This window comes from Vipera ursinii (assembly GCF_947247035.1).
Source record: "Vipera ursinii genome assembly, chromosome: 16".
Taxonomy (NCBI): Eukaryota; Metazoa; Chordata; class Lepidosauria; order Squamata; family Viperidae; genus Vipera; species Vipera ursinii.
This window is the reverse complement of record NC_139529.1, coordinates 5,214,969-5,241,054: the sequence shown is the minus strand read 5'-3', so window position 1 is coordinate 5,241,054 and position 26,086 is coordinate 5,214,969. Positions and strand designations below refer to the sequence as shown.

The following is a 26,086-nucleotide window of genomic DNA, read 5'->3' as shown; positions in this document are numbered from 1 at the left end:
TGTATTATTATGCAGTTTTTTTATTATGTATTGCCCTGTTCACCGCCCTGAGTCCTTCGGGAGAAGGGCGGTATACAAATTAAATTAATAAAATAAATTAATAAATAAACTACAGTATCTGTATTTCAAAAGGGCTCAGCTTCAGCTTTTCATCCATCTCGGTAATTTTTACGCCAGGAATAGCAAAATTAGGGTATCCTCAGAACTGGGTTTGCAGGCTGCGGTATCCTAAATTCTTAATTATTTTTTGGTTCCCAAAGCCCTGGAACTGCGTTATTAAGATGCGTTATTAAATCGTGCAGCAAGGATTACAAACTACGCTGGGCTGGCTTTGAACCGGTGTTTTAGCAACCGTGTTTGAATTCAGACAATCTTTAGTGTCCATTTAATGAACAGCCACTGATGACAAGATTATTCGTAACGAAACTCTGCTCACCAGGATTAGCCTGATATTTATTAAACCTTAGTTTGTTGAACCAGCACCAGTGGCTCGGTTCACAACAAACAAGCCACGTTTTTGGCTTTAAGCCCGGTGTGTGAACCCAAGCATTGTATATAAACCATAGTTTCCAAACAGAGAAATCTGCGACTCTGTTCTTTCCAAAGGAAGCCGAGCCGAGAGGCGCAGCAGCAATCATTTTGCAAACTTTATTTAAAAACTGGAACGAGAAACCACGTATAAAGATATTTAAGGTTTGAGGTGCTGGGCATTTTAAGGACCCAGAAGCTCTGAGACAGAAGATAAAAACTGCAAAATATCACCACCCTATTGAGAATATAAACAGAACTTACGCCCTGGTTGAGAAGCGATTAGTTCTGCATATTTGTACCTGCCCTATAACACAAGTGGTTGTTTGCAATAGTGGCGAATAGCTGTGGTTGTGCAATCCAATTTATCACGGCCATTCGATCTGCTTTATAGAGGGGAATTCTTGTAAACAACTCAAGGCAGAAATGAGATGTCTCCTGTCCTTTCCTAGGCTGGGCCAAAGCTTCAGGCGAGACATTATGCGCTGAGACATTATTCCAGTTGGGCTTGTGAAAACTCTGTCGTAAAACAACAAATCTACGTATCTTTAGGAGCCGAGATCTAATTGCGGTAGCTGTCTTCATCCTTCATTCCTTCCTGCCTTGGGACCGTCAATATTTTCTCCATTTTTGTTGTCCGAGATTTCAATAGTTCTGGGTTTTGTGGCGATGTTTTCATTTTTCTCTCCTCTTTTCGACTTTCTGGTTAACTGTCCTGGCCGAAGAAAAAGCTGGGGGACGTCCACCGACGAAGGAAGATGGGGCTCCCCAAAACACCCTGGCCGTGGCCAGAAGGTTTAATATCCAGAATTTTAATTCCGTGGCTTCCTGGAAGTCGTGGCCTCCGTCAGGTGCTCCTCCTGCGTCAGCCACGGAAGCTCAAAAATGAAGGGCCAGGAGGCGGCAGGATGCCAATTTCGCGGCGAAGAGACTCTACCGATTGCTCCCAACGCTTCTCGTAATAAAAATTCAAGATGCAGGTGGCATTTTGTCCGCTCTGAACGGCCCAGGGGATCAGCTCCGCAGTCAAAAGCTGCCACTTTCTGGGGAAAGGAAAGGAAATTAAAAAAAAAAGAGGAGGGGGAGTTATTTATTTATTTTACTTTATTATTATTATTATTATTATTATTATTATTATTATTATTATTATTATTATTATTATTATTATTGTAAAGGTAAAGGTTCACCCGCACATGCGTGCTAGTCGTTTCCGACTTTAGGGGCCGGTGCTCATCTCTGTTTCAAAGCCGAAGAGCCAGCGCTTGTCCGAGGACGTCTCTGTGGTCATGTGGCCGGCATGACTGGACGCCAAAGGCGCACGGAATGCTGTTCCCTTCCCACCGGAGTGGTCCCTATTTTTCTACTTGCATTTTTTATGTGCTTTCGAACTGCTAGGTTGGCAGAGGCTGGGACGAGTAACAGGCGCTCACTCTGTTACGCGGCACTCGGGATTCGACCCGCCAAACTGCCGACCTTCTGATCGACAAGCTCAGCGTCCTAACCCCACTGACCTACCGCGTCCCTTATTATTATTATTATTATTTTAAAAAAGAAAAGCTGTAGAAAGATTACAACTGCTATATTTTAGACTCAAAGGTCTTGGCTCCTAGACAGCTGACCTATATAACATCTTCTTAACAGGTGGTGACCTGTTTAATCCAATTTAATCCTAGAGGTTTTAACCGGATCCTGTATTAAAATTTAGACATCAGAAAAAGGTTATGCGTTTGTCTATCTCCCCGGATTGTTTTTTAGGGCAGGATAGTTTTAAAAAAAAAATTCAGACGTACTGCTCAATGTTATTTCCTTCTGTATGACTGACTTTTTTCCATGGATCTCACAGCTGCTACGATCTTGCAAATGGTTTTGAACCTGGCTACAAAGCAGTGCGTGATTTAATTCTTACGCTTTTTTTTTGGCGTGAATCCCTACAGCTGCAGAAACTCCCAAGAGAAAATTTCAAGGCAAAGAGAACAAAACTTCCTAATATATTTGGGGCATTCTTTATCCAAGGATGCTGACACAAAACAAGATCTTCGTAAGACTTTTGCAAATCCCGTCTTTTGTGCAACCTGTAATCCTCTCCGATTTATTATTTATTTTTTTACAGATTAAGCCAAAACCGACAATTAGAAGTTACGGCACCTGCCGTCAGCTTGAAAAGGGCAAGGCCATCATTTCGAAGGAGCAATTAGCCAATCAATCGCTCAATCGAGGATCAAAGTTTCACCCAAGCTCCCTAATGCAATCGTTGTAGGCATCAATAGGTATCAAGGCCGTGATTTCAATTTGGAAGGTATGCCGCAAGTTTGCATTTATAAAATCCTCGACTTACCGGGTATTTAAACGTAAAGGACCGAAGAGGGCTCCCAGAATGCACATGGGCAGACCGGTCTGGACAGCCTCAAACCACTTGACCACCACTTCGCCTAAGAAAGAGCATCAGGGAAGCAAGAAAATCAGTTCCTCTGTCTTTTAAAAGTACAGAACCATTGAAACGAACGATGGAAGGGTGTTTAGAGAAACGTGGTTTATACCCAGCACAGGAAGAAAACATTAGAAAGAAACTTGGAAGTCTTTGCCTTACCTCTTTTAGGGATGAGAAGCAGACAAAATGCTTTTTGAGATTTGGGCTCTACAGACTGGATTGGCAAAGGAGAGATAATAACAATAATAAACTCGGAAGGGACCTTGGAGGTCATCTAGTCCAACCCCCCTGCTCAGTCAGGAAACCCTATACCACTTCAGACCAATGGCTGTCCCGTCTCTTCTTAAAAGCTTCCAGTGTTGGAGCATTCACAGCTTCTGGAGGCAAGGAGTTCCACTGGTTAATTGTTCTCACTGGACAGATGTTGTCCTTGACTTACAACCATTCATTTAGTGACTCTCCGAAGCTACAACGGCACTGAAAAAAGTGACTTTTTCACACTTTTTTATTTTTTTTATTTTAATTTATTTTATTTTATTTATTTTTTTACATTTATATACCGCCCTTTCCCTGAGGACTCAGGGCAGTTTACAGGGAGTTAAAAACCAGCAATACAAAAGTTAAAACCAATTTAAAAAAGATTAAACTAACCCTGTGCAATTAAAACCCCGATTAAAATAAATCCCATTTATATCCCGCCCTTCTCCGAAGACTCAGGGTGGCTTACAATCTAAGAAGCACAAACCAATGTGCTTAGCAATAGCCTTCATTCTATGTATATGCCTGCTTATTAGGGCTTTCGCCCCCTCCCAAGCGGCATTATTACAAAGTCAGCTTAATTGCCCCCAACAATCTGGGTCCTCATTTTACCTACCTGGGAAGGATGGAAGGCTGAGTCAACCTTGAGCCTGGTGGGACTCCAACCTGCACTAATTGCAGGCAGCTGGTGTTACTTAAGGAGGCATTAGCCCACTGCTCCACCAAGGCTCTATATATGGCACTTACGACCTTTGCGGCCCTCCCTGTGGTCATGTAATTTACATTCGGATTGCTTGACAACCGACTCACATTTATGACCGTCACAGTGTCCCGGGAGAGTCGCGTGACCGCCCTTTGGCAAGGAAGGTCGCGAAATGGGGTGAGACTCCCTAAAAAAATCTCTCGCTTAGCAACATAAAAGTTTGGGCTCAACGGTGGCCGTAGGTAAAGGACCACCTGTATTGACCTCTTCCGGACTCTGACCTAGCCTAGCTTGAAGGACCCATATTCAGTCACGATGCTGCTGGTAAGCTTCAGGTAAAGGTAAAGGTTCCCCCGCACATGCGTGCGAGTCATTTCCGACTCTAGGGGCCGGTGCTCATCTCCGTTTCAAAGCCGAAGAGCCAGCGCTTGTCCGAGGACGTCTCCGTGGTCATGTGGCCGGCATGACTAGACGCCAAAGGCGCACAGAACGCCGTTTCCTTCCCACCGTAGTGGTCCCTATTTTTCTACTTGCATTTTGACGTGCTTTCGAACTGCTAGGTTGGCAGAAGCGGGGACGCGTAACAGGCGCTCGCTCTGTTACGCGGCACTCGGGATTTGACCCGCCAAACTGCCGACCTTCAGATCGACAAGCTCAGCATCCTAACCCACTGAGCCACCGTGTCAGCTTCAGGAGAGGGGTATAAATCTGGGTTTCAGCGGGACAGGCTTCTTCCTCTGTCTTTCAAGTCTCAAAGAATTGTCTGGGGTGAGCAGTGAACAAGGACAACTTTGGCAACCTTAGACTATTGATTGAAATCCAGAACACCGGCTTCCCAGTTTGGGCCTGCAAAGGTTGGTGAACGTCAACTCAACCATCTCTTGGGTTGTCATTTTGGCTGTGGCCAGGGGGAGTGGCCCAATGGACTCCCATTTCTCCAGGACTCTCGCTCCGTGAAGCTTGGTTAGCAGCCCACAGGCCCAAGGAGGGACTCTTAAACCGGGATAGCAAATGGGAGCCCTAGAGCAAGGCTAGGCAACCTCGGCTCTTTTATGACTCGTGGACTTCAACTCCCAGAATTCCTGAGCCAGCCATGCTGAGGGGATAGGGAGAGGTTTCCCAGCTGAGCCATGCTGGCTCAAGAATTCTGGGAGTTGAAGTCCATGAGTCATGTAGGGGCCAAAGTTTCCTCCATGCTGACTCAGGAATTCTGGGAGTTGAAGTCCACGAGTCATGTAGGGGCCAAAGTTTCCTCCATGCTGACTCAGGAATTCTGGGAGTTGAAGTCCACGAGTCATAAAAGAGCCGAGGTTGCCTACCCCTGCCCTAGAGGATCTCTCTCTTCAGGGGCTGAATTTTCCTGACGGGGAGAAACGAAAAAGAGGGGGGGGGAGGTCAGAGAACACGCCAACCTAACCGGAAAAGAGGAAGGGAATGTGTGTGGAAGGTCAAAGACCTCAGCCCCCATGGATCTAAAAATAAAGCCTGTCAAAATCCCTCAGCCGGGCCGCTGCTATGAGGCAAGAGTTGGCGTGATTCATCCTCTCGACTTGCTTCAGACCCAGCACGGATTGCCCAAAAACGATTTGGAGAAACAACATGGAGGCTTCCCGGTGAATCATAACCCCGGGAACAGCCCGAAACGAGACCAAAGGTGGCTCTGTCTAAATTTCAACACCCTCAGCCTGGATTATCTGCGGTCCATCAGCAGTTGTTTTTTCCAAAGGGAAGGGTGAACAGCTCCAGTGGTTAGAGCAATTAGAAAGATAAATACTTTCACAGGGAATTAGAAAAGGGGGTTATTAAGTCACCTTTTGAGCACCCAGGCAGCTGAATGTTTCAAGAAAAATGAAGGGGGGGGAAAGGAAGGGAAGGGAAGGGAAAGGAAAGAAGGAGAAGGAGAGGAAAGGGAAGGAAAGGAAAGGAAATAGAGAAAGGAAAGGAAATAGAGAAAGGAAAGGAAAGGAAAGGAAAGGAGGGGAAGGAGAGGAAAGGAAAGGAAAAGAGAGGAGAGGAAAGGGAAGGAGGGGAAGGAAAGGAAAGGAGGGGAAGGAGAGGAAAGGGAAGGGAAAGGAAAGAAGGAGAGGAAAGGGAAGGAAAGGAAATAGAGAAAGGAAAGGAAATAGAGAAAGGAAAGGAAAGGAAAGGAAAGGAAAGGAAAGGAAAGGAAAGGAAAGGAAAGGAAAGGAGGGGAAGGAGAGGAAAGGAAAGGAAAAGAGAGGAGAGGAAAGGAAAGGAAAGGAGGGGAAGGAGAGGGAAGGGGAAAGGAAAGGAAAGGAAGTGGGGAAGGGAAAGGAAAGAAAAGGAGGGGAAGGGAAGGGAAGGAAAGAGAAGGGGAAGGAAAGGAAGAAGAAAAAGGGGAAGGAGGATGGATAAGGAAAGGAAGAAGAAAAAAGAAAAAGGAAGGAAGGAAGGAAGGAAGGAGTTGAAAAGGAGAGGAAGGAAAGGAAGAGGAAAAAGAGGATGAATAAGGAAAGGAAAAGAAGAAGCAAAAAGAAGGAAGGAAGGAAGGAAAGAGTTGGAAATGAGAAGAAGGGAAGGGGAAGGGAAAGGGAAGGGAAAGAAATGTGAGGATCCAAAGATTTTGATAAGAATTGGGAAAAGTAGGACATGGCGTGTATTTAAAGGATGGACTGCTGACATTTCCAGAGCGGTGACACAAGACAACCCGACCTGGCAACCCCTTCCTCCTTCTGCAAATGAAAAAAAAACAACACACCCCCTAAACTCCGAATTTTGATCCAAGCCCTGAACCTGAACGTATAATTCTTCCTTTCGGAGAAACAGCGGTCCCACCCAGGACGGTGGTCCTTCTCAACCCCCGCCCCTCGGCCTTTGGGACTTGGGCCTCCCCAATCTCCTAATCGTGGAGTGGAGAACCCCCCCTCTCCCCCCCAAGGCGTGCCGCTGGCCAGTTAAGACACTCACCGAGCATGTTGGTGGGCATGCCGAGAAGGGTGTGTAGCAGATCGTGGACTTCCCGGTAACGCTGGACGACGTAGGCCAGGTCTTCGTCATCTATGAACCGGGCTGGCATCCTTGTGTCTGGAGAAACCCTCTGGCCATTAAATTAAATTTTAAAAAAAGAAAGAAAAAAGGGGGAAGCCAATATTAATTTCCAAGATAGGGAAGGCCCTAGCTATGCACAAACACCAGCCGCCCGCCCCCCCCCAGTAGGATTCTTGTGACTGATTTGATCGTAATTTCTTTGCTTGACCCTTGTGAGCCACCCAGAGTGGTTGAGAGTTGGGTGGCATACGATTCTAAAAAAAAAAAAGGTAAAGCTTCCCCCGCACATGCGTGCTAGTCGTTTCCGACTCTAGGGGCCGGTGCTCATCTCCGTTTCAAAGCCGAAGAGCCGGCGCTTGTCCGAGGACGTCTCCGTGGTCATGTGGCCGGCATGACTAGACGCCAAAGGCGCACAGAACGCTGTTCCCTTCCCACCGGAGCGGTCCCTATTTTTCTACTTGCATTTTTTACGTGCTTTCGAACTGCTAGGTTGGCAGAAGCTGGGACGAGTAACAGGCGCTCACTCTGTTACGCGGCACTCGGGATTCGAGATTCTAATCCATTACTATTACTTATTATTGTTGTTGTTTTCAAAGGCCTCAATTCAAAGGAGCCACCGATGGGCCAAGGAAGATGGAGAAGCCCTCTACTGACTAAAAATAATAGGTGGAATATCCTTAAAGAGGAAAAAAAACAACAACCTAGAGCTAAGAAGAAATTTCCTGACACGGAAGTATTAATTAGTAGAATGGCTGCTTCCAGAAGTTGGGGAGGGGGCATAAATGGAGCTTTTCAAGAAGAGACTGGACAGCCATTTGTCTGGAATGGTACAGGTTTCCTCCCTGAGCAGAGGGTTGGACTAGATGACCTCCAGAGCTCCTTCCCACTCTGCTATTCTGTTTTTTTTTTTTTTTTGGCTACAGCTTGCTCATTGCTCAAAAGTGGGGCCACAGTGCCATCTAGCGGCTCCGATTGGAAATTTCCCACCAAGGCAATGGGGCCAAATATATATATATATATATATATATATATATATATATATATATATATATATATATATATATATATATATATATATATATATATATATATATATATATATTATAGTTAGCAAATGGAAATCACATGAACTCCACACATCTCGATTTTAACCACCATCAAATGGAATCGCAACAGCTGGATTTGGGTCTGCAGTCTCTATCGTGGGCCTTCTCTGTGCTGTTTTTTGCAGCTGGTGTGGTTCTCAACAACATCGAAAGGATTTTCACATGAAAAGAGATGTGAGGTAGACCGATTACATGAGCCTTGGTGGAGCAGTGGGCTAATGCCTCCTTAAGTAACACCAGCTGCCTGCAACTAGTGCAGGTTCACATCCCACCAGACTCAAGGTTGACTCAGCCTTCCATCCTTCCCAGGTAGGTAAAATGAGGACCCAGATTGTTGGGGGCAATTAAGCTGACTTTGTAATAATGCCACTTGCGGGGTGTGTGAAAGCCCTAATAAGCAGGCATATACATAGAATGAAGGCTACTGCTAAGTACATTGATTTGTGCTTCTTAGATTGTAAGCCGCCCTGAGTCTTCGGAGAAGGGCGGGATATAAATGGGATTAAAATAAAAAATAAAAATAAAAAAAAAGATTGTGGGGTCCTCGGTGCTCTCTGAGCTTGGCTATTTCTTGCAGATGTTTCATCACCCAGCTAGGCGACGTCACCAGTGCTTGATGTATTCCTGCCACTCTGTTGTGCTCTGGTAGGGCTACACCCAATGATTCTGGGGTTAGTGACTGATTAAAACAAGAGGGAAGCACAACCAAGGTAATACAGGGACTTGAAGACATGCCCTGGGTGGGTAAACTGGAAAAAAAAAACTGGTCTGTTCACCTGGAGAAATTTATCCATCCATGTGGACGAAAGGGAGCTGGGAGACCCACATTCAGATATACGAAAATGGAGCGTTAGAAAAAAAAATGTCCCCAAATTAGGAGCAGACAGAAATAATAGGTGCAAAGTAAATTTGGTTGAACAGAGCACGGCGTGAACGAGGAGTCTCCAACCTTGGCCACTGTAAGACTCATGGACCTCAACGCCCAGAATTCCTCAGCCAGTCGTGCTGGCTGAGGAATTCTGGGAGCTGAAGTCCACAAGTCTTAAACTTGATTACTGTCTTCCAGTAGTTAAGGATTACCAGTCCCTCTGCTGCTCCCTGGAAACCCCTCTCCGTTCTAGCACTGATGATGTTACCTAGTTGGGTCATGAAACGTCTGGAAGAAAACCACCAAGCTCAGAGAGCACCAGGGACCCCACAATCCTCTTCTTCTTCTTCTTCTTCTTCTTCTTCTTCTTCTTCTTCTTCTTCTTCTTCTTCTTCCTCCTCTTCTTCTTCTTCTTCTTCTTCCTCCTCCTCCTCCTCTCTGCAAACTCCACTCCCTCCTACCACTGATGATGTTACCTAGTTGGGTCATGAAACGTCTGCAAGGAAACCACCCCGCAGTCCTCCTCCGTCTCCTCCTCTCCACATCCCACACTCCCATCTAGCACTGATGATGTTACCGAGTTTGGCAAATGAAACGTCTGCAAGGAGAAGAACCAAGCTCAAAGGCCACCAAAGCTTGGCTTTTCAAACGAAAACAGAAATTCACAATGCCTCCTAGGAGGAATGCTCTTTGAAAGCCGAGCTCTCGCAGCACGCACATTATCATCCAGGAAGCGAATGTATTCCCGGCCGAAGGTCCCGTCGGGAAGCCCCCGAAGTCCAGCTACGTCCAGGGTGGAAAGGCGGATCCGAGGCCGCTCTCTGCGAAGGAAAACAACGGAATTGCAAACAGCAGCTCAGCTCGTGAAAGTGCCCACTGGGCACACGGTGGCTCTCTCTTTAGGGATTAGTTCGGTCCAACAGAGGTGACATCCACTGGCCCCGGTCCAGCTGGATCTCAACTTCCCTTGGTTTTGTGGGATCTGGTGACTTAGCTAGGGCAGCTCATAAACCAAGATTCACCTCTTGATGGGGGAGTTGAAGAAAGAGATCCACTTACTGGGGGAACTGCTAGAAGAAAGAGATCCACTTACTGGAGGACCTGCCTTCCTTCTGGGTCGTTCTTCATCTGTTCCCAGAGATTCTTTAAAGCTATTTGTCCCGTGGTCTCTCCCAGGACAGCTATCATATCTGGAGGAAGGAGGGAAGAAGGAAAGAAAAAGGAGTGATACAATGCAGCTGTCAGAATCCATTTATATCACATTCATAAATGTATGTTTAAAACATTATCCCACCCCCCCATGGATTCTGCCATCTCCCGAGGAAGGAGGAGCGGATGTGGATTCAGCCTGCCTTAGGTTATTTCAAAGACCAAGGGAAACCTTTTGAACTGGGGGAACAAAGGGGAGGGGTAGGGAAGAAGGCATCTGGCCTGTGTCCATTTGAATCTGTAAAGGAAGAAGGCAATAACCGTAAAGATCCGAAGTTCCCTTTTTCCCACGAAAGGGATGACATGAAGTAAAATGATGGGGGGGCTGACCAAATGGGGTTGAGGGAAGGGGGGGGTTGAACCGGGATCCCTTTATAGAGTTTCAATTTGTAAAACAATACTAAGTCCTGTCTTGTATTTCCACAACCAAGCATGTCCTAGTAAAAATTCCTTTTGGACTAGAACTGACTCCAAGGGTTTTTGTTTTCCTAAGACGTGGATTGGGCTGGGTCCTGACAGCAGCCGTAATAGCAATGGCAGTAGCAGTTGGACTTATATACCGCTTCACATTTAAAGCCCTCTCTGACAGATAGATAGATAGATAGATAGATAGATAGATAGATAGATAGATAGATAGACAGACAGACAGACAGACATAGACACAGAGACAGATATAGTTACATAAATAGATAAGTTACATAGATGATAGACGTATAGATACAGAGATAGAGAAGACAGAGATAGACAGAGATAAGATAGATAGATATAGAGATAGATAGATAGATGTATAGATAGTAGGTATAGTCTTTTTTTCAGGGGCCGTCGTAGGTTTGAACGGACGCTAGAAACGTGCTTGTTAACTCGAGGACCACTCGTGGTTACAGTAATAAGAGCCTTGGTGGAGCAGTGGGCTAACGCCTCCCTAAGTAACACCAGCTGCCTGCAATTGGTGCAGGTTCGAGTCCCACCAGGCTCAAGGTTGACTCAGCCTTCCATCCTTCCGAGGTAGGTAAAATGAGGACCCAGATTGTTGGGGGCAATAAGCTGACTTTGTAATACTGCCGCTTTGGGGGGGGGGGCGAAAGCCCTAATAAGCAGGCATATACATAGAATGAAGGCTACTGCTAAGCTTGTAAGCCGCCCTGAGTCTTCGGAGAAGGGCGGGATATAAATGGGATTAAAATAAATAAATAAATAAATAGATAGATAGATGATGGATAACCAAATAGATACATCCATACATGATAATGATAGACTTACATACCGTTTCACAGTGCTTTACAGCCCTCTCTAAGCAGTTTGCAGAGTCAGCCTATTGCCCTCCAACCATCTGGGTCTTCATTTTACCGACCTCGGAAGGATGGAAGCCTGACTCAACCTTGAGCCGGTTGGGATCGAACTGCTGGCAGTGGGCAGAGTCAGCCTGCAATGCTGCATTGTCACCACTGGGCCACCAGGGCTCATACATCTAATAGTATTAGATTTCTTCCTTCTGCCCCAGAAACCCTGAGGACGGGTGTGTTTGCACAGCACAGACATTCCCCGTTGCGCTCCTAACCGGTTACGTGAGACTGGGGATACGATTACTGATAGTCCTTGTCTTACAACTGTCCGTTTAATGACCACTCAAAATTCAGTGAAAACAGTGACTTACAACAGTTCCTCGCGTTACAACCATTCCAGCATCCCCACGGTCACATCGCCAAAATTTAGGCGCTTGGCAGCCAGCCAGCTTCCTACAAGCAAAGTCAATTGGGAGGGAAGCCAGATTCACTGAACGACCACACCATCCGTTTAACAACCGCAGCGATTTTGTTTAACGATTGTGGCTAGAAAGGTCGTAGAAACCGGGCGTGACTCTCTTGCTTAGCGTTAGAAATTGTGGTCATTAAATGGAGAGGGACACTCTGGATGGAATTTTTGCAACGCAGCTAGACCAGGCTGCAGACCCTCAGGGCAGAGAGCTGATGGGGTCTTCGCCGTTTCCCACAACACCCAGCTCACCATGGCGGTAGGGGTCGTAGAGGGACATGAAGGCCGAGCCGGCTGTCAACAAGCATTTTTGCAAGAGGCTGGTGGGGATGTGGTTTGGATAGAGTGGGAAACTGCTCACATCTCCCAGGGGTCTAAGAAAAGCTGCCAGGGGGCTGGCGTGGCTAATTGGGCGGCCTGCACAGAAGACAAAGGGTTAAAGTTAGAGAATCAGAAACATTTCAAGACTTTGCTTAGCTTTTTCTAACTTCCCAAAGCCCTGGAATGTAGTCGAAACGCAAGCAGCATTTAATACATTGTTTGTTTTTTCCCCCTGGGTGACCTGATTATTATTACTGATAGCCTGTGTGCAAGCAAGGCATACTTTCAAGATCTGTGGACTTCATCTCCCAGAATTCCACGCTGGCTGGGGAATTCTGGGAGCTGAAGTCCACCTAGAAACAGAAGCGCCGATCTAGGTTTTGAGTGGGGCATGTTAGGCATATGGTGATAGCCTACAAAGTTGGGTTGAAAATATATAAACTACAATGTTGTGACTTTAAGATGTTAATTGGCCAATGGGTGTGTAAGTGTTCTCATGGCCATAAGAGGGAGCTAGGAACGTAGCTTCTTTCTCTCTGAATTCTCTGCTCTCTCTACTATAGCTGTTTTGCTGTACTGTTGGTTTACTACTGTGATAAACCTGCACAACTTGTGTTTTTTGACCTCTGGACCGGTAAGAAGACTTTGCATTTGGAATACTCCTTGGACTGTTACTATTGTGTATGACCTGGACTGTTTATTTTTGACTGTGCATTTTTGTTTCTTACACCACCTCAATAGTAAAATACTTTCTGCTTTCACAACTCAGTGTACTCTTGTGGTTACTGTGTGACTCTTACTGCTCTCAATACCCTTCCTTGTCTGTGCAACTCCTTGGTAGCACAAGGAGACCTCTGCACAACAAATTCCTAACAGGGCTTAATCAGTGTTTCTCAGTCCTGGCCTACAACAAAAGAGCATTACAAATTGCACGGCTGCAAGGTGAGGCGGCGTGTAAATTTACTATTAAAAGAAAAAAGAAGATATCAGTAAGTGAGGAAAGTTTGGGAACGAGATCTGGGACCAGACGGAGAAGACTTGCCCGTGAGCCAAGAGGACTCCAAAACATTTCCCACGTTCCCTATCCGAGGCAGGACTTTCAGAGCCCGACTGGACAGCAACCTGTGCATGGTTGGGATCTTCCTCCAGGAGGCAAAACTCTGCAACAAAAAAAAGAGGGTTTGTTTTTTTCCTTTAAAAAAAAGTGCATTTTTCAGAGCAGCCCTGGAGAGTAATCAAAGGCATTGCAAGCGAAACACGGGATAAGACGCTTCCAGGTTTTGGAAGCGGTGCTACAGCGCCACCTTCTGGCCAGAAGCAAAAGAGAAAGGGGAGAGCGCCCTCTAGCGGCCGGCTTCAAAGAAACCCGTATGAACAAGCCGCGTCTGCAAAGCGAGGATTTTGCTGGGATTTTAAAAACGAATCCTGGAAAATTGCTGCGGGCTGGGGAGGGTGGGGGGGAAGGAAGCGGCGTAATTCTCCGCTGGGCAAAAGGGAGAAAGGGCAGGGGAGATACGCATATAGGACCCCAGACTCCCCACCATCACCCTTCCAACTGTTGCATTCGGCTGTGGCGGCCAATATCCACCCTTTTGCGATCCAGCAGGGGGAAAAAAAATCGGGAAAATCGTTTCTCCCGCAAAGCGGACGCAATGAAAGTAACCAGAAACTTAAAAATATATGATGAACACAAAGGCTACGTGAGCAGCGCTCAACCTTATATGATGAACACAAAGGCTACGAGAGCAGCGCTCAACCTTATATGATGAACACAAAGGCTACGAGAGCAGCGCTCAACCTTGGATCCTTTAAAGCTGGGTGGACTTCGATTCCCAGAATCCTCTGGTCAGTAGGCTGGGGGATTCTGGGAGTTGAAGTTCACCCAGCTTCAAGGGAGGGGGGGAGAAACAAGGTCGAGCAACGTTCCCTTGAGGGGGGGGCACCAGATCTGTATTCCTTTGGCGGAAGGAAAGGCTGGCGGCTCCCCACCGTTGCGTTCCAAAGCCCATCCTCCGCAGCCTGCAAGGGCAACGTGGAGAGAGAGAGAGAGGGAGGGAGGGAGAGAGAGAGAGACACAGAGAGAGAGAGAGAGAGAGTCCGGAGGGAGCCGCAAACGACCACTTTGCCCCGAGTCACTGACCTCCAAACGCGTTGCGCACTGATCCTTCCCACCTTAGAGTATTCTTGATCGTCTCTGTGTGTGTGTGTGTGTGAGAGAGAGAGAGGGGGGGGGCAGAGGCAGAAACAGAATTGTGTGCCCTCTGGATCTAGGGACTGTGTATGTGTGTTTGTGTATGTGTGAGAGAGAAAGGGGGGGGGCAGAGGCAGAAACAGACAGAGAATTGTCTGCCCTCTGGATCTAGGGGCTGTTTTTGTGTGTGTGTGTGTGTGTGTGTGTGTGTGTGTGTGTGTGTGTCAGTGTATGTGTGTCAGTGTATGTGTGTGTCTTGGAGCTGTCCGCCCTTCGGCTGAGCGAGACCCTTTTGTGCAAAGACCCCCCAACCCGGGTCTTCCCGGCAGCCCCCCAACCCCCTTGGCACGGCTCCCGGGCGCGCCGGCCGTTGGCGCGCACCAAACCGCTTTCGCTTTGCGCTTCTCTCGGATGGGAGGCGGGCTCGTGTTCCCGGTAGGACTCTATTTCCAGTCGGGCTCAACCCGGCAGCGCTAGGGGGGAGCGGAGAGGCGGTTGCGCCGGCCGAGGACAGCGGCAACCATGCGGGCGGCGGCTGCGGCGGGCACGGCTTTGCAAGGGCTCTTCGCCGTCTACAAGCCGGCGGGCATGCACTGGAGGGCGGCCAGGGAGACGGTGAGGCTGCATCTGATGAAGGGTGAGCCGCTTCCTCCTTCAACTACCCCCACCCCACCGCTTCTCCTTTCAGCCCACCCCCCCCCCGGCCAGAGACTGCTGCCACCCCCCCACCTACACACACCGGTGCAGATTCTGCAAGCGCGCCGCCCGCGGGCGCCTCGCCCGTTTTCCCCCTTTGCGCTTTTCCCAGCGCGCAGCGAGTTTTCCAAGGGCGCGTTTGCTCCGCTGCCTATTCCTTGATTTCCGTTCCAGCTGTTTCACACACACACACACACACACACACACACACACAAACACACACAAAAGCTAGTTTTTCCCCCACCCCAAGATTTTGTAGCTTTGGAGGGAGGCCCACAAACGACCTTGTTTACGCAGGAAGCCCGCTAGATACTTAATAAAGGAGATTTGTAGGTCAGGATTGAAATGAAGGGGTCCTGGGTGCGCTCTTGAGCTGGGTGGTTTTTCTTGCGGACGTTTCATGACCCAACTAGGGAACGTCATCAGTGCTCGAAGGGAAGCGGGGTTTGCAAGGAGGAGGAGGAGAACTGTGGGCTCCTTGGGGAACATCATCAATGCTAAAGGAATGGGTTTGCAGAGAGGAGGAGGACTGTGGGCTCCTTGGGGAACATCATCAATGCTAAAGGAATGGGTTTGCAGAGAGGAGGAGGACTGTGGGGTCCTTGGGGAACATCATCAATGCTAAAGGAATGGGTTTGCAGAGAGGAGGAGGACTGTGGGGTCCTTGGGGAACATCATCAATGCTAAAGGAATGGGTTTGCAGAGAGGAGGAGGACTGTGGGGTCCTTGGGGAACATCATCAATGCTAAAGGAATGGGTTTGCAGAGAGGAGGAGGACTGTGGGGTCCTTGGGGAACATCATCAATGCTAAAGGAATGGGTTTGCAGAGAGGAGGAGGACTGTGGGGTCCTTGGGGAACATCATCAATGCTAAAGGAATGGGTTTGCAGAGAGGAGGAGGACTGTGGGGTCCTTGGTGCTCTCCCGAGTTTGTGCTTCTCTTGCAGACATTTTATTGCCCCACTAGGTAACATCATCAGGGCTAGAAGGAAGTGGGGTTTGCGAGGAGGAGGAAGAGGAGGAGGGTGGGGTCCTTGGTGCTCAGCTTAGTTTTTTTCCTTGCAGACATTTTATTACCCCACTAGGTAACATCATCAGGGCTAGAAGGGAGAGGGGTTTGTGAGAAGACGATGACTGTGGAATCTTTGGTGGTTTTTTTTGGTGTTTTGGCTGTTTTTTTTTTTGCAGACGTTTCATGACCCAAACTAGGTAACGTCATCAGTGTTAGTACCAAGGACCCCTCAGATACATAACACTGCTTTTCCCAGACGTTGAGAACATCTGGAGGGCTCCGAAGGAGCAGAATGGATGGCTGTAAACGTATCGGGAAAGCCTCATCTTCCTTCCCAAGAGGCATTGAGCAAAATGGGATGAGTTTCCAGAAAACAAACGAGAGTTGGAAGGGACCTTGGAGGTCCTTCTAATCCAGCCCCCCACCCACCCACGCGGCTCAAATGCAAATTGCTGCGCGCTTGAATCAGAAGAAAGATCTGAAGGGTCCAGATGTCAGAGGGGATGGGAAGAGGGGATAAGAGGGGAAAAATGTTTTGTTTCCTTTTTTTCAGGCTTAAACTCCTTAAAGTACCCAGAACCTTGTCAACAAATATGCTTTCAGCCCGTCATGGCCGAAAAGGAGGGGACCGGGAAGGAATTAACCTTGATGGTTAGCCAGGTTCCTATGCTGGCTGACCATCCTTTAGGTAAGATGGTGAAGAGAATTGGCCGTTATATTATCTTTTGCACTTGTGTTTTGTTGGAAGATATCTCGCTATTTTCGTGGTGTGAAATCAACCTTCCCCAACCAGGAACTTTTTCCAAGTTTTTTTGGCAAAACATTTGCTCTTTTCGCGCTGAGTGGCTTGGTGGATGCCGCCTGGCGTCTTTAAAACAAAAACAAAACAAAAGCACTATGTTGGGCATTTTTCTTTTTTTAAAAAAATAATAATTAAAAGGTAATCTTGCTTGGCACAGTGGGAATTTTTTTTTTTGGATTTCCCACCGTTTTATTTGCTTTGTATACAACGGGAGCGTCCTTCCGCTCTTAAAATCCGTGTTGGTTTTCTTAAGTTTCAGGACCGGTTTTTACGGAATTGCATGTTGGAGCAGGCCCTCGTCTGGACATGCAATCGTCCGGAGTATTTGGTAAGCAAAAGCAACTCTAGGCGTTAAAATTCCTTGGGGAAGAGGGGGAGGCTTGATCAAACTCGCTCGCCAGTTTTTAACTGGGATATCAGTAGAGCGTCAATATATCCGTGGAGATTCGCAGTCATGGTTGTCCCAAAGGTGCTTTTTCGAGAGGCAACTGGACTTCCTTGTTTTTCTTTGAAGACATTTCGCTTCTCCTCCAAGAAGCTTCTTCAGGCTCCACGCCCATTTGCACCACTCAGGTGACCCTGAGGACACAGGAAAACCTCCAAGTGGCCTCATCGACTCTCTAAAAGGGTGCAAGTGACCAGCTGTCTGCGAGGAGTATAAATCCTTCCATTCCCCCACCATCCAGTCCAAGTTGAAGAAGCTTCTAGGAGGAGAAGAGAAACGTCTTCAAAGAAAAAAACACAAGTCCAGTCACCTCCTGGGAAAAAAAGCAGCTTTGGGACAGAGCATCAATGTTGTTGTTGTTAGTTGCGAAGTCATGTCCAACCCATCACAACCCCATGGACAACGTTCCTCCAGGCCTTCCTGTCCTCTACCATCTTCTGGAGTCCATTTAAGCTCACGCCTACTGCTTCAGTGACTCCATCCATCCACCTCATTCTCTGTCGTCCCCTTCTTCTCTTGCCCTCCATCTTTCCCAGCATTAGGCTCTTCTCCAGTGAGTCCTTCCTTCTCATTAGGTGGCCAAAGTATTTGAGTTTTAGCTTCAGGATCTGGCCTTCTAAAGAGCAGTCAGGGTTGATCTCCTCTAGGACTGACCGGTTTGATCGCCTTGCAGTCCAAGGGACTCTCAGCATCAATATTCTCCTGCAATTTGCTTTTAGAAATGTTTCCGTTAACCTATTAGGAAGGACTGCTGCTCAGCTTTGTTGGATTGTGGGTTGTTGTTTTTTTTTTTAGCTTTTCCTGTTTGAAAACTGGGGCTTATCCAGAATTTTTCTAGAATGATGGATTTACAATTTGGAACAATCCTTTTTTTTTTTTTTTTTGGTTCCACTGCGGACTGTCCAGTGTTCTAGGCAATTCTTCCTGCCCAGATGAATTTAAATCCACTTTGACCTGGCTGCTGGAACTTACTGATAGGAGATAGTGACCTTTTTAATTCTCGTTTGTTTGCCTTCTGTGTTTTACTCCTCCAGTACTCGGCGTGGGTCACGGCACCAAGCTGATCAAAAATTGGTACAGTGCACATCTTACCAGGGTAAGCTGCCCCTCCATCTTGGGTGCTTAGCAGGCGGTGCTTTTTGTTGGCAATGCGAAGCTCCGTTTACGTTTAAGGAGAGCTGGTATAGCACACGTGGGGAAATCCCTCCATTTGCAACTAAGCCCCCTCAAGTCTCGGGGAGGCTCTCAAAACAGCCCACGAGGCACGTGGAATGTTAAAAGACGTCCATATAGCTTCATCTCCTGAGCTGGAAGAAACTTGGTAGAAGAGAATAATATCTGTAGCCCAGGATCAAACTGTGGGACTCTCGGTGGCCTCTGCGCCTGTTGCTTTTCTTGCCGACGTTTCATGACCCAGCTAGGTAACATCGTCAGTGCCAGGAGGGAATGGGGTTGGTGGAGATGAGGAGGAGGAGGAGAACTGTGGGGTCCTTGGTGCTCTCCGAGTTGGGTCTGCTTGCAGAACGTTTCACTACCCAGCTAGGTAGCATCATCAGTGCGAGAAGGGAGTGGAAAAGGGAGGAGGAGGAGGAGGAGGAGGACAATGGGGTCCTTGGTGCTCTCGGCGCTTGGATGTTTTCCTGCAGACGTTTCATGACCCCGCTAGGTAACATCATCAGTGCTGGGAGGAGGAGGAGGAGGAGGAGGAGGAGGAGGAGAATTATGGGGCCCTTGGTGCTCTCTGCGCTTGCTTCTTTTCTTGCAGACGTTTCATGACCCAGCTAGGTAACATCATCAGTGCTAGGAGGGATTCGGGGGGGGGGAGGAGGAGGAGGAGGAGAATTATGGGGCCCTTGGTGCTCTCTGCGCTTGCTTTTTTCTTGCAGACGTTTCATGACCCAGCTAGGTAACATCATCAGTGCTAGGAGGGATGGGGGGGGAGGAGGAGGAGGAGAATTATGGGGCCCTTGGTGCTCTCTGCGCTTGCTTCTTTTCTTGCAGACGTTTCATGACCCAGCTAGGTAACATCATCAGTGCTGGGAGGGAGGGGTCTTTCCTCTCTTGTTTAGATTCAAGAACAATTTCCATCCAAAACAGTAGATTCGGCTCTTTTTGTCTTTTCTTGGGCTGACGTTCTGCTTTTAGGACGTTCTGTCCTATGCCTTTGCAATGCGCAGTCTGCTATCCGGATGTTTTCTTTTTTCAAAGGCCTACACCGTTAGCGGCTTGTTTGGCAAAGCCACCGACAATTTCTCAGACACCGGGAAACTGATTGAGAAGAGCACATTCGGTAAGTGACTCGTCCGGGAAGCGGGGGGGGGGGGGCCCTAAGGCGACCTGCTCTGCAGTTGGTGATTTTCCAGGATTGGGTTTCTTTTCGGAATTGCTTTGGGAAAAGACGGGGGAGGGGGGAAAACCAGAGGAAGGGAAGCTAAACGTTGCTTGTCTTCTTCTTCTTTGGAGATCACGTGACGCGGGAGAAGCTGGAACGGATTGTTTCGGTGATCCAGGGATCCAATCACAAGGCTTTACTGCAGTGAGTATTCCAATTGCAGTGACTGCGTCTAAGGGGCAACGTGCTTTTTGGTGTGGTGTGTGGAAGGGGGCTGGCTCAACCCGTGCCTAATGTTAGGGACGTTCAAGAAGAATTAGAATCGGAAGAGAGCTGGAAGGGACCTTGGAGGTCTTCTAGTCCAGCCCCCTGCTCAAGCAGGAGAACCTATACCATCTCAGACAACGGAGCACCCGCAACTTCTGGAGGCAAGCAGTTCCACTGGTTAATTGTCTTCACTGTCGGGAAGTTTCTCCTTAATTCCAGGTTGCTTCTCTCCTTGATTAGTTTCCATCTGTTGTTTCTTGTCCTGCCTTCTGGGGCTTTGGAGAATAAGTTGACCCCCTCCTCTTTGTGGCAGCCTCTCAAATACTGGAATATTGCTTATCATGTCCCCCCCTAGTCTTTTTCTCTAGACCGGCCATATCCACATCCTGCAACCAATTTGCCCTGGGCCTTTGCAATCCGCAGAGCGCGCTACCAGGATGCAAAAAGAAATCCTTTTAAAAATCTCCTTTCTGCCTGAGGATTGTTACCCAAAATAAGCCCACTTTAACATCTTTCCAAAGTGATAGCTTGAGGCATGGTGGACTTTGGTTTGCTTAGCAAAAAGAATCTTATCTCTTATGCACGCAAGCGTTAGACCACTTCACTGTCCCGCTGCCAGACACTTGGCAAGCTACTACAGGGCTTGGTTTATGACCGCAACTGACCCAGGAATTATGGCTATCGGTCATCGCAGCTGTACGTTGAGGCATCACCAGATTGGAAGCCAGAACTGTTTGCTTTACAACAGTCGTGAAGGGAACGGAGCAACCGTTTGAGCAAATGCATTTTTCTTGCCGGAATAAACGCCAGAAACGGGGCAAAACGGTTAACAGATTTGGAGAGGGGGGTGGTGGTGGTGTCATCCTGACCGCAGGATGGTGCCAACGGCCATCAAGGCAAGCCGGTTGCCAAGGGCCTAAAATGCAATTGTGCGAGCCGGTGCAGCTGTCGTCACTCTGGAAAAAAAAAAGGGGACGTAAATCGCTCCGACGTCAGTTCGATCGGTCGTTGAGTGTTCAGTCGTTAAGGACCCCGTCCAAAATCCTGGAATGGGAGAAGGAGGCTGGCTTGGTGAGGTGGCACGGAGGCGGTCACCAACCTCCTTCTGTTTTCTTCGCAGGCCGCCCCCGTCCCTCGGCTTCCTCCCTCGGCGCCTCTACAGCCCATCCCCAAAGCCAGAGGAGCCCGAAAGCTCGGAGCCGCTCTGCTTCACCAAGAGCCCAGCCAACCCCCGCCGGTGGACCGCCTGGCAGTCCATGGGCAGCGACCAGCGGCAGCCTGCCTGGCGGGCCTTGCTGATCACCCTGGTCATGGTCCTGATCCTCCTGTGGTGCTATTTGCGCCCCGAGACGGAGGCGGACCAGCGTGCCGAGGAGTTCCTGGAATACCTGCGGAATTATCCCCTGCAGCAAGTGCGGCCCTCCGTCCCTTCGGGAAAGGACGAGAAGAAGCCTTAAACGAGGACACGGGGAGCGGAAAGCCAAGCCGTTCTGCCAGGTTTCGCATCCCTCCTGGCCAGGCTGCTTGCCGGGCGGGCGGGCGAAGAGGAAGACGATCAAGAAGCGGTTGATTAAAAAAAAAAAAAAGAGTCGGAAGGCCGATCTCGGAAAAGGCTCTTGATCTAAAATAAAAATGGACTCTGCCCAAGTCGGCGAGGCTGTGAACTGAAGGAGTCTCTCTCCTGGCTGGTGGGGGGCGAACCCTAGTTTTTTTAAAAAACAACAACAACCCAGCGAAAATGAGACTGGTTCCCCGGATGGTGAAATTTCTTAGTTCGGAAGCGAAGCTGGAGAGGCAACAAAACATCCTGGTGTTTTTTGGGGGGGGAATGTGGTTTTAGAGCAGGAGTTGACCGACTTTTCGCAGCATGCGGCATAATAAAATATTCGTACGTTCGAAACGAGCGTGGAGTCTTTGCAAAAGGGTGGAGCGCAGGGCCGGGTAAAGCATTTGTGACTGGGCCAACCTCTGCCTTTATTGATTAAATGGGCAGCAACGTGATAATCGGAGCGACCGTCACCTTTCCAGCAAGTCTGGGAGTGATGGGAAAACAGAAGTCTTAACGTACCTGGGCCACACCAGGTTAGGGAAAGCTGGCTTCTCACAATATACACACCCCTGTTGCAACCCGTAGGCCCTTGGCTCTCCTCCAGAAAATTCCAGAAGTAGCTGACTTCCAATTGTAACCGCAGCTTTTCTCAAGCTTGGCATGCTTGCGTTAAAGCTTTGGTAAATAAGGAGAATCACGTCTGTCAGGGTGGTTTGGTTAAATTAACCAGAGTTCTCTAGCACTTCTGGACCAGAGAATCTAGGATCCAGGTGTGTGTGTGGGGGGGGGAGGGGAATTACACACTTCTTTGGGGGTGTAAATGTTACCAATACAAAGAGTGCTTTGATCTGGGGCCAGAATTTCCGTTTCTAAATAAGATGGCTGAGAATCGCGTCCACTTTTACGACCCTTTTAGCCAGAGTTGTTCAGCGAATTGCTGCGGTTACTGAATGGAATCCTCTTTAAATCCAGAAGTTTGGAAAAAGGGCAGAGAAGAGCAATGCCCAAATCCTGCAGCCGTTCTTCGTACGTTTTAGTTTCCAGGCCTTTAAGAGGATTAAAGGCCTGGAGACTAAAACATACAAAGAACGACTGGAGGAACTGGGTTTGGCTAAGTCTAGAGAAAAAAGGGACTAGGGGGGACATGATAGCAGTCTTCCAGTATTTGAGGGGCTGCCACAAAGAAGGGGGGGTGTCAACTTATTCTCCAGAAGGCAGGACAAGAAATGATGGAAACTAATCCAGGAGAGAAGCAGCCTGGAATTAAGGAGAATCTTCCTAACAACGAGGACAATTAACTGGTGGAACAGAAGTTGCCTTCAGAAGCTGTGGGTGCTCCATGACCGGAGGATTTTAAGAAGAGATTGGACAGCCACCTGGCTGGAATAGCATAGGGTTGCCTGCCTGAGCAAGGGGTTGGACTAGATGACCTCCAAGGTCCCTTCCATTTCTGTTATTCTATTCATCATTGGGATGGCTTACCTCCAGAAGGAACAGATGGAAACTAGTCAAGGAGAGAAGCAACCTAGAACTAAGGAGAAACTTCCTGACAGAACAATTAACCAGTGGAACAACCTGCCTCCAGAAGCGGTGAAAGCTCCAACACTGGAAGTTTTTAAGAAGAGACTGGACAGCCATTTGCCTGAAATGGTATAGGGTCTCCTGCCTGAGCAGGGGGCTGGACTAGATGACCTCCGAGGTCCCTTCCCGCTCTATTCCGATTCTGAAGGTCACAAAAGGGGGATAGTAGGATCCCAGCCTACTGCAACCGTCACGAATAAGTGTCGGTTTCCAAGCATCTGAATTTTTATCACATGACCCTGGGGATGCTGCAACGGTCGTCAAGTATGGAAAACAGTCGTGAGTCATGTTTTTCAGTGCCGTCGTAATTTTTGAAGGGTCACTAAATGAAGTCGGGGAGTAGCTGCATCATAGCCAAAACGACTCCCTTGTTTGGAACACGGAGGGAATAATCTTCATAGCAACGTGGGCGACATAAAACGACGATGGCTGTAAATGGACACCCAATCTCGCATCCTGGACTGACCTGTTGTTCCCAAATAATTATGCTCCTGTTTTCTATCCTTACCCCTTTCCAGGTGGGCTAACCTTGACCTGCAAACTCAAGAAGCCTACGAGTTGGCTGTCAAAGGCCTCATTCGGCCCATGAGCAAGAGCCCGCCTTTGATCACGGCTGTGCGATGTCTCCGTTTTGACCCACCTGAATTCCAGCTGGGTATGGCCTTCTCTCTTAGATTAAGGCCTTGTTTTTTATTTAAAAATAGGAAATTAAGCTGCGGAATTCTCTTTAAATCTCCCCCCCCCTTCTGACTTTATTCCCGTTACTCCAAAGATGACTTCGAAGGAATGAACTAGTGGCGGGTCGGATGGCTACCAGGGATGCTGCAAAAAAAAATAATCAGCATCGGGTTTAGGGCAGGGGTCTTCAAGCTTGGCCCTTTTATGACTTGTGGACTTCAACTCCCAGAATCCCTCAGCCAGGGAGTTGAAGTCCACACGTCATAAAAGGGCCAAGTTTGAAGACCCCTTGGCCACTTTAAAACAACTGGAGTTCCCCACGCTGTGGAATTCTGGGAATTTATTTTATTTATTTATTTTATTACATTTATATACCGCCCTTTCCTGAAGGACTCAGGGCGGTTGAAGTCCAGTCATCTTAAAAGTGGCCAAGTTTGAGAAACCTTGGACTAAATGATGGAGACTGGGGGTGGGGGGAGATTCTTCACTTTGCCCACCGTACTGTTTTTCAGCAATGTCAAAGGAAAGGGAAAAGACTGCAATTAAAGGCAGAATCTACATCCTGCTAAAATTCGGGATGCCTCTAGTCCAGGAAATAAAAACTGGGCCAGTCAGAATGGCTTTTACTCAAGAACCTAGTATAACGCAGATCCGTCAGAATTGGACTCAAAAGACAAAAGAATGGGGAGTTTCCCCTACGAGGCCTAAACAGCTGAAAGATTATTTCTTTCTTAGCCAGACCGGCCTGAAGTTGTTTTTAATTATACTGGGGTAAGGGAACAGAGAAAGGGACGCGGTGGCTCAGTGGGCTAGGACGCTGAGCTTGTCGATCAGAAGGTCGGCAGTTTGGCGGGTCGAATCCCGAGTGCCGCGTAGCAGAGTGAGCGCCTGTTACTCGTCCCAGCTTCTGCCAACCTAGCAGTTCGAAAGCACGTAAAAATGCAAGTAGAAAAATAGGGACCACTCCGGTGGGAAGGTAACAGCGTTCCGTGCGCCTTTGGCGTCTAGTCATGCCGGCCACGTGACCACGGAGACGTCCTCGGACAAGCTCTTCGGCTTTGAAACGGAGATGAGCACCAGCCCCTAGAGTCGGAAACGACTAGCACGCATGTGCGGGGGAACCTTTACCTTTACCTTTACCTAAGGGAACAGATTGTTTCAGAGTCCTGTTCAGCCCTTCCAACTTGCAATTATGAAGTACAGCTTTAAATTTTGCTTAGCTACTGGCTTTTCTTTCCTGCCTTTCTTAGAAATTCACTGCTTGCACGAGACCCAACAGTACCTCCGCAAAATAGTTCACGAAATAGGGTTGGAACTGAAGACCACGGCGGTCTGCACCCAAGTGAGGCGGTTTCGGGATGGCGTCCTTGGGCTGGAGGACGCACTGCTGAGAACCCAGTGGGACCTCCCTAACATCCAGCGGGCAATTTTGCAAGCCAAGCAGAAAGTAGACGCTGAACTTGAAACCAGTCTTGAGCGCCTGAAACACGGCGTGGATTGTGAAAGAGAACGAATCTGACCCGGATCCAGAATTCAATGGGAAGTTTGCTAGAATTCTCGGAATATTGGGGGAAAGCCTGATGAAACATCCCAGAGATTCCAATTTTTAGCTTGGATCAGAAAATTCCAAGTTGGCATGTTCCTCTCTCGACAACATGCCAAGGATATTGCAATTTGAAAGAGGAAGGAAGGAAGAGAGAGAGAGAGAGAGAGAGAGAAGAAGGAAGGAAGGAAGGAAGGAAGGAAGGAAGGAAGGAAGGAAGGAAGGAAGGAAGGAAGGAAAGATTGGACACTGTGCCCAGATCCAGCACAGCAAAATTAGTTGTTGTGGCTGAAATTGGATATTTCAAAGTAACATATTGTTACCACAGTTCTGTCTTTCAAACACCAACCAAATTTCTATTAAAATAAGCTATTTTGTTTCTTCCTAGCATGGAAATAAAACATTCTTAGCAGATGTTGGTTACTAAATGAAAGTCAAAAGCTTTGATCTGTTTTTCAATTTATGCCCATGTCTGTGGAATGCAATGTCTGGATTTCAACGCAAAAAAAACCCACATCCCTTTATTTCAGCGTCAAGGCTAAACCATCTCATCGATGCTTTTGAAATTCTCTTCCAAGCAAATAAGTCACCATTTTTTTATAGACAGCGTTGTTTTCTCAACATGCTCCAAAAGAGCAGGGCCCCTCGCTCTTTTCAACAGCCATATTTGAAGAAGCCTACATTTCAGATCATAGTTAACAATTCACAATGATTTGGAGAGGATTCCACCTTCAAATTCAGCCCTCTTTGGGGTGGGGGGGGGGGAGAAGAAAACTGGGCTCAGGTTGAATTGGACCCAAGGCTGAAGG

General features: G+C 48.0%; 2 protein-coding genes across 3 annotated transcripts; one reads left to right on the top strand and one right to left on the bottom strand.

Annotated features, from left to right (window-relative positions):
* Positions 1-634: 634 nt before the first annotated feature.
* On the bottom strand, positions 635-12,487 carry COQ4 (coenzyme Q4; the record flags this gene model as incomplete). The annotated part of the gene is made up of 7 exons (XM_083374870.1): positions 635-1,571; positions 2,864-2,957; positions 6,846-6,975; positions 9,619-9,721; positions 9,994-10,090; positions 12,114-12,278; positions 12,466-12,487. The coding sequence occupies 7 exons, from the start codon at positions 12,485-12,487 to the stop codon at positions 1,394-1,396; spliced, it is 789 nt and encodes a 262-aa protein (XP_083230996.1). The 3' UTR covers positions 635-1,393.
* A 2,352-nt stretch (positions 12,488-14,839) lies between these two features.
* TRUB2 (TruB pseudouridine synthase family member 2) lies at positions 14,840-25,260 on the top strand. 2 transcript variants are annotated; one of them, XM_083375409.1, is made up of 8 exons: positions 14,840-15,010; positions 16,634-16,768; positions 17,136-17,210; positions 18,362-18,423; positions 19,536-19,617; positions 19,791-19,863; positions 23,575-23,711; positions 24,985-25,260. In XM_083375409.1, the coding sequence occupies exons 1-8, from the start codon at positions 14,896-14,898 to the stop codon at positions 25,251-25,253; spliced, it is 948 nt and encodes a 315-aa protein (XP_083231535.1). In that variant the 5' UTR covers positions 14,840-14,895; the 3' UTR covers positions 25,254-25,260. The 2 variants fall into 2 exon arrangements, with proteins under 2 accessions (XP_083231535.1, XP_083231536.1); XM_083375410.1 differs by lacking the exons at positions 23,575-23,711; positions 24,985-25,260 and adding an exon at positions 21,047-21,801.
* The last annotated feature ends 826 nt before the right edge of the window (positions 25,261-26,086 follow it).